The sequence below is a fragment of the Homalodisca vitripennis genome, chromosome 6 (assembly GCF_021130785.1).
Source record: "Homalodisca vitripennis isolate AUS2020 chromosome 6, UT_GWSS_2.1, whole genome shotgun sequence".
Taxonomy (NCBI): Eukaryota; Metazoa; Arthropoda; class Insecta; order Hemiptera; family Cicadellidae; genus Homalodisca; species Homalodisca vitripennis.
Window position 1 is genome coordinate 30769946 of NC_060212.1, and position 12237 is coordinate 30782182.

General features: G+C 33.5%; 1 protein-coding gene across 1 annotated transcript in view; it reads left to right on the forward strand.

Annotated features, from left to right (window-relative positions):
- The window catches only part of LOC124364183 (collagen alpha-5(IV) chain), a 191027-nt gene that overhangs the window by 137623 nt on the left and 41167 nt on the right, over positions 1-12237 (forward strand). The window contains exons 17-20 of the mRNA XM_046819468.1: positions 5897-6002; positions 7822-8001; positions 8307-8422; positions 10077-10167. Coding sequence (XP_046675424.1) covers positions 5897-6002; positions 7822-8001; positions 8307-8422; positions 10077-10167 — 493 coding nt within the window. The remainder of the gene's footprint in view (positions 1-5896; positions 6003-7821; positions 8002-8306; positions 8423-10076; positions 10168-12237) is intronic.

Below are 12237 nucleotides of genomic sequence, written 5' to 3' on the forward strand. Positions count from 1 at the left end.
CTTCTTTATTTACGAACTTCAAGTTTATTGACAGTGTCACAGAAATAGGACACAGTTTTTTTTAAGTATACGTTGATATTCAAAACGTTGAACTAAGAGTTTTAAAACACCCTTTATAAGAACTTCTCTATTGAGTAATAAGGTTGGTATATGAGCCATCTGAGTAAAGCCATATTTAAGTCCCTGCCTCTTTTGGTTTGGAAGTTTGCTGGCAGATGATTGTAGAGTTTCATTCCCTTGTAGGGTTTTCACTCAGACAGCCTCAGATGATGTGCAGGAAGGTTGTAGTACACCATTTCTCATATTGTAGTGGTGTACATCCCTCTTCTTCTGTAAATTCTCCCCATCAGAATTATAAGTGTAAAATGAGACAACAGAGTGGATTTGATGAATGTCTACAGCTTTCCTGATAGTGGAGGCCTGCTAATGTCCTAAGACACTTTTTTGTGTAATGAGGATTTGTTGAAGATTCGTAGCAGTTGTTCCGGCCTATGCAATAAGTCCATATCTTAACTGGGATTCCCAAAGTGAGAAATAGACTATTTGTTGTCTGTAAGTTGTTAAGAGAAACTAATTGTTTTACCAAAAACTGGCTGGTGTTAATTTTCTTGCTGATTGTCCAAATGCTGAGTCCAGTTTAAGTCTGTGTCTATGGTTATGCCAAGAAATTTAGATTATCTTTCAAAACTGATACCAGGAATGGCTGGGACTTCTGATGATCTTCTTCCTAAAGCAGTTTGATTAGTTTTTGAGAGCTTTATCACAAGATCTTTTGTGTAGCAATATTGAAAAGTCATGTTGAGGGCTACATAGGATGAATCAGCCAGGATTGATTTAGTAGCAGAATTTTGTCATCTGCGTACATGAGAGGTGTGCAGTAGTCTCCTAGTTGTTAGAATAGGTCATTGATAAAGAGTATAAAAAGTACCGGTCCTAAGACAGAGCCTTGTGGCACACCTCTCTGTACAGGTAGAATGTTAGATCTTATGGCTCAACTAGCTGTGTAACCAGCTCTAAGTAGCTCTCAAATCATTCCTTTGCTGTTTCTGTGATTCAGAGTGATTCTAGTTTCTTTATAATAATGTTGTGACTAAGGCAATTGAAAGCTTTTAAAGAAATCAAGAAATACTACATTTTTAAATTTCCTTCTTCAATACCATCAATGATTGTTTCAATAAACTTGATTATAGCTGATTTCCCTTAGGTAAATCCATGTTGGCAGTTATACAGCAGATTGTTTTGACACAATTTTATCACGTTTTTGAAAACGTTGATGAATAGTTAAAAGTACTGAAGATCACTCTGTATAGAGCTCCAGTGAAGGTGTTAGGCTCTCAGGAAGCTACTAGAGACTAATAGTGATGAAGAATCTGGAACAATTCACATAACATTAAATCTTCTAAGGTCCTAAAAATTGTTAAAATTTAAAGAAAGTACTAGGTCTTAAAACATTTCAAACGTAATGAATTTGCATATTTTCAAGGAATATTTTTGTTAAAAGCGGGAAAATTCCAAAAAAGGATATTGATATAGCTAACATGTTTTGAAGAGCAGAGTACAATATGAGGCGTTCAGAGGTCAATCTGACTAACTCCATAAAAACAGAAATTTTCGTAACTAACAGTTCAAGTTACTTAAGAATAAAAAAACTCTGCTATGGTTTTAGCACATTTTAAGTAAACTCATTCACTTTTTTACTGTAAAGGGAAGCCTTTAACACTAAATTAAAAAAAAGAAAAAAATATATATCTTTAAAAATTTTAAAAAAATACCATTTGATATGGAGTTAATCACATTGCCAACTGAAAGGTGTTGACAAAAATTCTGAGTGGTTTGTATACAAGTTACTTTATTAAACAAATACAAAGCAAACCAAATATCTGTTAAATAAAAAAGTAAATCAGTGTTACTATTGATAACAAAATTAGTAGCCTGAGTTTGGAAACTAGGAAAAAATATCCTAAGAGTAAATACAGATAACATTTAGGTTCTTTATCATTAGTCTGAGTAGGTAATGCAGTCATCATCACTTCCAGGTTCATTTTCCAGGACACCTCTTTCAGTTTTTAAGTTTCATAATAGTTGTGATGAACTGGAAGTATGTCCTTCTTTTTTGCCATGGTGATCGTCTTGATGTGTGATAAACAGGATCTTGTGGCACATTGGCTAGGTTTTCCAAGGGACGTCCATGTTCTTTCTTTCGGATGTTTACTTTTACAAATGGCATGTCTGGTGAGAAAGTTTACTTTATACTTTCAGCAAATGGTTCGGTCTTCTCAATTCTGATCTATCTAATTTTCAGCCAGTTCACTGGTTAACCTTCATCATTTTTTTTTTCCTGTTCGTGATAGATTTTTCTAAAGTCTCTGTTGAATAGAAGTCTTCATGTTCATTTCAGTGAGCAAATATTTGTTCGTTTTCCTGCAACTAAGAATAATATCATACCAATCTCTCTCTGTGAATAGATGTTGCTACTAGTTTTTGCTCTCTTTTCAATAAAAGAAAAATCTGAGTCGTTTGGGAGGTAACTATGACCCTGGTACAAGGAACTTCAAGTCAATAGTTTCAGTGTTGCCACGCTGATTTTGCAGGTATTTCATAAGAGATAAAACAACTTTGATGTTGCGATTCTGACCGCCACATTAGTCTGAGTACAATGACAATATGTTTTGTATTATTGCCATGGATAGTCAGGTGTTTTGTAAGGCAAGAACTTATTTCCTGAGAATCCCTAGAACCTTCGGTTTTCAGCCCATACATACATGTAGGCCTTTCTTATTATTAAAAGCGTGAACACCAAAGTCATAAACATGCAGATTTCTTTTATAGTATGCTAAAGATGTAGACAGTTTTGGGAAAGCCAAAGCTTTCCTGGAGATCGAAAGTTAACACGTAATAGTCATCATCCGAACATTTACCCTGGTCTTCCTTTAAACTGTCTCTTGCCTGTTCTAGCTTTCTTAAATGTAGCTCCTTCTCAATTTCTATTAATTTCCTTTTCGTCTTCATTTGCTAGTGTAAGTCTATTTTTAAAACAATCACACACTTGACAAGTGTCTGTAAGTGGTGGTTTAAAATGCAGATTAAAATTAGTTGAAAATACATGATAATACAATTTTTCTTTAACCGGAGCTTTTTGGTTTTCATTCACACCACAAGACATACAAGTCATACATTTTTTTAATTGATAGTCAGGGTGTAAATATTTTTTATTGGGGTTGTGTGACCTTGTATACTTGTATAGTGGCTACAGTAAGCAGGGAATGAATTTATAAGGTTAACAACATCGGAAATGTCAACTTTATTTCCTGGAGTTGAATTTCCTCTTCCATCTACAACACAGTTTATTTCATTCTTAACACAACAATTATGAATTCGGCCATCAGACACTTGAAAGGTTTGTCTAAAGTATGTTTTACAAACCCGAATGTCAACGTTCTTGACTCTGACAAAAAAAAAAACGAAAAAAACTATGGCTTCTTCTAGGTGGCTTAGACTGATTGGTAGGTCGACGTCTGATAATACTATTTGATTTCATACAACCGTGGATAAATATATTTTGTTGGGTCTGATTACCTGAACTGTAAAATGACTTGAAAAGAGTTTCCCCCTGTCCTCTGGTGATATTTTGTCATTGCATTTTCTTGCACACTTACACTGTTTGTCATTAAAGACTTTTTTAGCGATTGTATGCCCTGAATCTAGTTTTATACTCTTATACCAGAAAGTCTCTTTTTATTGTGTTTTTGTCCTCTTCCAACAATCAGGTTTTTTTACGTTTACGCCCTCTAACAGCTACAGGGCTAGGCCTAACCTGAACATTTTAAAAATACAGATTCACTGATTTCCTCACCTAACCCATCATTTGACTGGTGAACCTCATTAGAGTCTGTACATGAACTTTTTAGGCTTCGACTTAACCGAAATGAAGTATTATTAAGTTTAGTACTGTATAAATCTGAACCTGGTATAAAGTCTGGATCCCAAATCCGTGTTGTCACCAAAAATATCACTTTCAATGCTGAGCTCGCTCAATGTAGGCTTTTTCCTTATTGAAATAAGCTCATAATATAATCATACAACATAAACAAACGTTGTAAAGGTGTAAAACACCGTCATATATTGCACAAACATAACCTTTTACACAAGCAGTTCAACAATAAACAACAACTGTCATGGAAACATGGAGTGTTAATCACTTTGGCTACTGAAACAACCAGTAAAATATTCAGTTGGCAGAGTAGATAGCGCATTCTAGCGGCAAACCATTGAACTGTGGAGTTAGTCATTTTGCCCACTGAAAATTATTCAATTGACGATTCCAACCCTGTTAAAACCCGAAAATTAAAAAAAAATGGAGTTAGTCAGATTGGCCTCTGAACGCCTCATATGTAATATAACCTTCACATCTGAAAATGCAGATCCTTCAGGTTCTACACCAAACTATTTCATCAGTCATTTATATCGTGACTATAAACATTGATTCTGATTAAACCAAATACTTCTGTGTAACTCAAATTACTTTAATTTCTATATCATATTCATATTTTTAAACCATGTTTTTTAAAACCTTGATAATCCATCATAACTGAATCCCTGACCCTGCTAAAATAACGAAGTCTTACTATACTGATTTTAATTGTTATTACAATTTCTTCAATTCTTACTATTAGCTTGTGAACTATGTGTGTATATCATAATGGTGTAAAAATATATTGCTTAAATTGAACAACTTTTCATAACTAGATCAAGCTATCCCATGACATGTTTTTTAAAAATTTAGAATGATTAAATTACCTGGGCTCTGCCCCACTGGCCTGTAAAGTAGATGAAATATCCATAAGAATTGCATTGTTGAATAAATAGTCTGATTTAAGTCAATGTTCAAAGTAAACTTTGCATTATTACAATGGTTTTATTAATAATATTAACCTACTTTTAAATATACTAGCTGGTGTGAACAAAAGCTGATGTAAACATAGCATTTATTATTGTTCTGTTTAAAATGTATATATCACGAGTTCCTGCAAGAGTATTTTTATACTTTCATCAAATATAAACATATGATGTTAAGAGAGTTGCCAAATTAAATCAGTATACTTGGAAACTACTAATCACACAAATTGATATATTTATTTATGTGTATGGTTTCTTTCTCTTGTAATATGTGTTATAGCCAAATTAGAAACTATTAACTTAAAGTAGCTATATATTGTTCTCAGTTTTCTACATCATTATGTGTGGGATTAAAATGCGTTTAAATAATAAACTTGGATTATCAATAATAAACTCGTCTATTCAAATGAAGTTTTTCTTAATGGACAATCTGAAAGGAAAGCGAAAAGAAACTACAGCACAACGCAATAAACGTTTATAGAAAGAGAAGTAAAAGCAATAAGAAAAACAAAAGTTTTGCAAATTAAACAGAAGAGTAGAAATGTTTATGCTTAGATAAAAGTAAAATGCTTTTACGAGACGAATCACTAGAGGAATGTGAAGCACAATTAAATGCTTATCATGCACATAAAAGTACACTCATAAGAAACTCTAAAATGAAAAGACTTGATTAAAAATAATTGTTTATATTACTTGGTTTGTTTTTCATATGAATGCCATTATTTATAATTTTCTAAATGTGATTATATAAGTTACTCAATTTTTTAACAGTGTGTTATTATTTTTTGTGTAAATCACACATTTATAATTTAAAATACTCTTTATTCACTTTTACAATATTTAGGTTAGTTTTACCCACAATTTTTCTTTATATAATAGTTATATTAATATTGAATCTCTTTTTCTTCTCACTGCCATAGAGATAGGTGCAACAAATAAAGAATTTTAACATTTAGTAAATTATTTATAAGAACGATAACATTTGTTATAATATCTGTAGGGAGCAAGAGGCCCCCCTGGAGATATCATCTCTGGTAGACCAGGAATTCCAGGAAATCCTGGACTGCCCGGTTTCCCTGGAGATATTGGGCGCCCTGGAGCAAAAGGTACAATTTTTAATTTTCAATTCGTAATGGTAAGACGAGAGTATTTATTTCAGTAATAGCTTTTTTGTTTTTTTTTTAACTAAATTGTCTTGATCTATTACTGATTTTTGGTGCATCAATAATCTATATTTGTTTTTAAATTAATATACTACAATCTTCCTGTGGAAAATTTTATGTGGTGTCTGCCTGGAATACCACTTGGGATGCTAAATTTGCAGTTACTAAAGCGTTGTGGGGACCTATTGGTCTGTGAAGATTAGGTCCTAAAACAAAAAATTTTATGTTAAGTTTCCATTTTAATGGGGAGGTGAGCAAGTACAAATTTTGAAATATGTGAGAAAAACAGTCATATGGAAATATTTGAGCATGTCAGACATTCATAATGTATACACGTTATGTCTTTCAGATAACTGAGAAATATTAATCTGACAAGTAGTGAGTGGAATGTTGTCGTAAAGAGAGGTAGGAAAAAGAGAAATAAAAGTTATTCAAGCATGTCAGATATTCAGAGGGAATGTTAAGTGAACTCAAAAAAGTTTCTTATTCAAATTTCTGACAATTTGGATGCAACCAAAACTCATGACAGATTTTTTAAGATGTAAAAACATTACGACCTTGAAATACTCAAGTGCATCAGACTTTTATACAGACGGTTCAACTTGATGTACTAGTCGTCCTAAATGATAATCTGACAATTATATGGAAGAACATTGGTAATCTTATAATTAGAAATTACTGGATGTAATAAAACAATGTAGCCTACATATTTATTACAATTCTATCATTTATTGGTAAAAATCTACAAATTTGTCCCAAAATGTTCATCTTTTTATGTTAATAACTTAATTGTGTTAATTTTAATTTTATGACAAAAAGTTTCTGAAGTAAAGTTATAAACAATTTTATTAGCACCAAAAAATCTATAAAAAGTTTTTTTTTTTAACCTAATAGTTAGTAATATAAACAAAAAAAATGTACTCCTTTTTCAAGATGGCAGTCGAGAGTCAAAAGCGACAACCCACAAACTTGGAATTAAGCTTTTTTACCAAGTTTTACTAACTCCCATTTAGTTTAAAAAATAAAATTGTGTCCAGTAAAAATGCAAACCAAAATGTGACTTTTCAATGGACTATTTGTTAACCTATTACATTAATACTTACTCGATCAACCACTGTTGTACCATCAATCTGCATTGCCGAAGTGCTAGAAATAGATAATTTGGTACTCTCTTAAGCAAGTTCTGGTGCATCATCACATTTTTGTGCACTTTCCGGTGTAATTTCATTTTACCATTAAAAATTTGACAGTATTTTTATAGCTGTAAAAATGTTGTAACACTGGGCATGATAGCCCTCTTTTCAAGGTGTTTCATTTGAAATTTCGATCGTAGCTTAAGTGTTGCTAGATTTTCTTCGAACAATATTTCAACTTTTGATTTTTGTTAGAAAACACCCTATTTGTTGTTGCATCCCTAACTGTTGCATTTTTATAATTGTTTATTACACACAATGTGTTTTTGAGTAATTTTTCAGTTTGATAGTGAACCATGTTTTAGCAGATTTATTTAAGCAAAAATTTAATTAAATATGTTATGAGGAATAAAAGTTGAAGATATTAATTGTTATGGACAAAGGTTTATTTTATACACAGTCATATAGTTAAATAGTTTGTTGTTTACTTCTTTTTTTTACTGAACATTAAGAATGTTGATGATAATGTAGCAAAATCTTGGATTAGTTTAAACAGTAATCGGTTTTACAATAAAAATGTTTATTTTAAAGTTTTACAATATTGTATTTAAAGTTACTTCTGTTTTTAGGAGCTGATGGCCCAGCAGGTTCCCCTGGCCTGAAAGGGCTGAAGGGAGAATTCGGATTTCAGGGTCGTAGAGGAGTGGATGGAGATGAAGGTATAGCCGGATTCCCAGGTCGGCCTGGAATAAAGGGACTCGATGGGGCTCGGGGAATGGAAGGAGATGCTGGGGACATGGGGCCACAAGGTACGGTATACCACTATGTACAGTCTTGTGACTTAGCTTATTTTGTAATTTTTAACAATGGCACACTTGTAATATTCATTGGTATCTTATTACCAATGCTGCAAATAACCTTGAAAACATTATTTTAAAACAAAGAGATTTTATAATATTTTTATTTTAGTGTGATTTTAACTTGATTTGAATTTTGTGATTAATTTTATTCTGAGCCTTGTTAAAGAACAGATTTCAAAACCAAACAAGTTGTACAAAGGTGAGAGAACAGCGTTTTTCAATATTGTGTTTTTACTAAAACTGTTGGGCTACAGGTTTCCCAGGATACATGGGAGTGGCAGGGCCACCAGGCCCAGATGGACCCAAGGGACAAAGAGGAGAAAGAGGAGATCAGGGACCCATAGGTTTCCAAGGACTTCCAGGTTTTAAGGTAATACTTGATATGTTAAAATAAGTTTTCTTTATAAGTGGTATATTACAGTCAAAGCCAAGAATATAGTGAGAACAACATTTTGGGGGGTCAACACAACTGATATTTTCCCAAAGTGGACAGAAAGTAAGGCCCTATTTTGTTCCTTATAAGGTTCTTGACCCGTATCTATGTTAAGAACAATCTTTCAACAGTACATGTCAGTAATACTGAATTATTTAAATAATAATGATTGTTTACTAAAAAAGTAACTGAAACAATTAAATATTTGGGGGGTCCGGACCCCCTTGTTGGTTACGTCCTTGGTCAAAGCCCAAAGGCGTGCCCAAAGTGGGTACGCTTTGTTACATATAGTTTATTCTGCTAAAAAATTGTAACATTTCTCCTAAAACTCTAAAAATACCTATGAACTCATATAGTATGAAGAATTGTCAATTATGATGTGTCCAAAGTAAAAGATAAAAAATAGCACTTATTACTACAAATTTGGTATCACTTCACTCAAAGTCAGCAGTGGTTTAAAGTTTACATGGGATAGTGGTGCATTTTTATAACTATTTCCATCATGTTCTATGTTTCGTAAGCAAAATATTATTTATGGTATTATAAATGACTAGAGTTAATACTATATATTTGTAAATAAACCTAATCATTTATTGATTTACGGAAGCACTATTTGAAATACATCATCCCACCGCTAGCCACTGCTAAAATGAAAACATACAAAAATGTTTTGTTAACGCTTTGAGTGCCAAGAGCCGATGAGTTCGGCCCGTGGGTATTTACGAAAAGTGCTGAGGGCCAATTAGATTAGCTTTTCAAATGTTTATTATTCTGTTAATAAATTGTGACATATGGCATTGTACTTAGTCTCATTTTATTCATGATAAATCAAAAATATATTATCTATTTTGATTTGATTTGTTACAAATTGTTAAAGCTAGTTGCCAAATATGAGAGACAGCTTTTATGCGAGTGCAGATTTTCAACATTTTGCAGTAATATACTAGAAAATCAAAAGCAAACTATTACAGGATACTTACTTTATTTATATTTGGTAAGTTATACTTGTTCATACTTACATAAGAAACAATAAAAAGGTGCATACAAATGTATTAAGATAGTCATCCCATTATGTTTATTTTTGTAACAGGTGTGAATCAGTTTATGGAGTGCTACACAACTACCAATTACTAAAAAAAAATCAAAACATTTGTTTACTTTTTTCGCCTTTTTAAGAACAATCCACATTCATACTTCAATCATACACATTAACTTTGCTATAAAAACACTTACAATAAATTAATAAAACAGTGTTTGAGCGCAAACAACCTCAATATTATACAATGCAAATCATCTGATAACATCACATTTTGAGAGAAGAATAATAACTTAAGAAGTAGTTTTCGAAGTGATTTGCAGAGAAGAAAGGAAACAAAATAAATAAAACTAGCATTAATAAATTGCTTGAAACATAAAAAAAAAACAGTATCCAATTTGACAACCATAACAATTATTATTCAATTCATATGCTGTACGATTATATTATTACCATTGTGTAAAGCGCTGATATTTTCATTGCCAGCAATTTATGGTGGTTGTGCATAGTTAAATTTCATCAATCAAAGAATTATAATGAAAATAATGATTTCAGGGACAAGTTGGAGACTCTGGACCAATGGGACCACAGGGATTACCTGGAGATTCATCATTCAGTGGTATGAAGGGTGAACCTGGAGATGCAGGTATGTTTACTTGTTATTAGTTAATGATTTAATTGGTTGAAAAATATGTCAAATATGTATAAGAAAAAAATAGACCAGCGTCACTGGTGTGATTTATTGTTTACCAAAAACACAACTGATTGGTCTTGCAATTAGTACCTAGACGTCACACGTGACTCATTCATTTCAAACCCACATCCTCAGACAGATTTTTGGTAAAGATTGTTTTTTGTATGTACAAATCTTTCTCTAACTCACGCAATGTTAAGCGGTTGTCCTCTTTGATCGCTAACTGCACATGTTTGATGATTTCGGGAGTTCATGTTGATGAAGGCCGACCAGGACGCAGATTGCTTTCAACCACATCACGACTATTTATAAAAAAGTTGAACCACAAATTCATGGAAATCGGAGACATGGCTTTTCTTGAAATGCTTGCTGGGTTATTTGAGTCATCTTCGAACATGTTTTTCCAAGTTTTAACTCCTTATCTGCCACTCCCATGTTAACACAGGCGATCCCACTTTGCGTTCAACTGTCCTGTATCATATTCCAAACTGCTGCTTCGCTACATGACACCTGACAGCTGTAAGATGATACAAATTGGCCCCTAATAGTGTTTATTTGAACTAATACAGATTCACGGTAGTGTTGTTTAATTGCTACACTCTGATGGTCAGCTAAGGAAATGTCATGAAAGCACATGGTGAAGTTTTTTTTTTTTTTTGTTCTCTTAGGACAAGAAGCTTATAAATTGCACTTAGAACCTTTGCGCTGCTTCCGGACTGACAGGATATTCGGGATGGGTAAGGTTAGGGAGTAGGGGCTGCCTCCTATCGAGATCCATGAGGAAGAATTAGGGCACTACGTCTCAAAGTCATGTCCCCCCGGAAGAAGGGGAGGCCAGTCTGAACCAGCCTCTCCAGTCAAAATAGGCAGGGGGTGGCATACCCTTGGTGAGGTTAGCAAGAACCTCTGAGGTTAGATAACAAACCCCACCAACTCCAGCAGTCATCTCTCACTGTAGACTAGACCTATCGAATTGCCCATGAACCCCAGAATCTCGACATATGCGGTTAGTGATGTGCCGCTCCTGGACATCCATAAGGTGTTGCCCAGATTGAAGTGACACATCGGTTTTTACTGTGCCCAGTGGTGGGTTCAACTGGAAGGTATAAACCAGCCAGAAGTGATCCCTGCTGGGTAATGGTGAAGTTTTACCTTGACGTTGAAACAGAACGTTATTGTTTTCTAGTTTTTTCATTACATTTATGAAGTTGCTACTGTGAGTTCATTTTATTTTCAATTTTAATTGTGGTTCAGTCGGTATGGCAGAAATTAGTTGTAATAATTATAAAGACGTTTTATCAATTTTAGATTTGTCTGGATGTGTCATGTGGCATTCAGCAGTGTTCCTTTTGACAATGATGGCTATCGGAGTGCGAACCCAATTTATCAACCACAACTCGATGTGATGAATCAGGAGATTTTTATGGGAGTTTCGTGAATGAAGATATCACTAGATTTGATCATGCTGGATGAAAAACATGCTACGTTTGCGCTGACTGTGGAGCAGCTTTGTGCACAGCAAACAAACCCGGCAGTATATTAATATCGTTGAAAACTCAGCACTTAAAAGGTTAAACAAAACTATACAAATTTGTTGATCTTTTTGTTTCCTGACATTCGTTTTCCCCCAGAGAAAAAAAATCCAATAAAGGGTTGTGAAACACATACACTGAACACTGATTCCACTTATTGAAGCTTTGAATAAGAGCTGTTCTTGGTGAAAGCAGGAGGGGGCAGAGATAGTGGGTGTTGAATCTGATAACAGTAGCTGCTGTAGATAAAGAGTAATCTTTGAATATTGGATACTTCCTGAACAGTCCTCGTATGTAATGCGTATGTGACTCATAGTCTCCTCATCTGGTTATATGGGAATACTTCTGAGGATTAACCAAATTGACAACCATTTCATTAGATTAGCCTACAATCATCCTTTTAATTTCAGCAGCCAGATAATGTCAAAACTAACTAAAAAGATCGTAAAACTAATTGTCTTATTACATTTTTAACAACAGTTGAACTTAT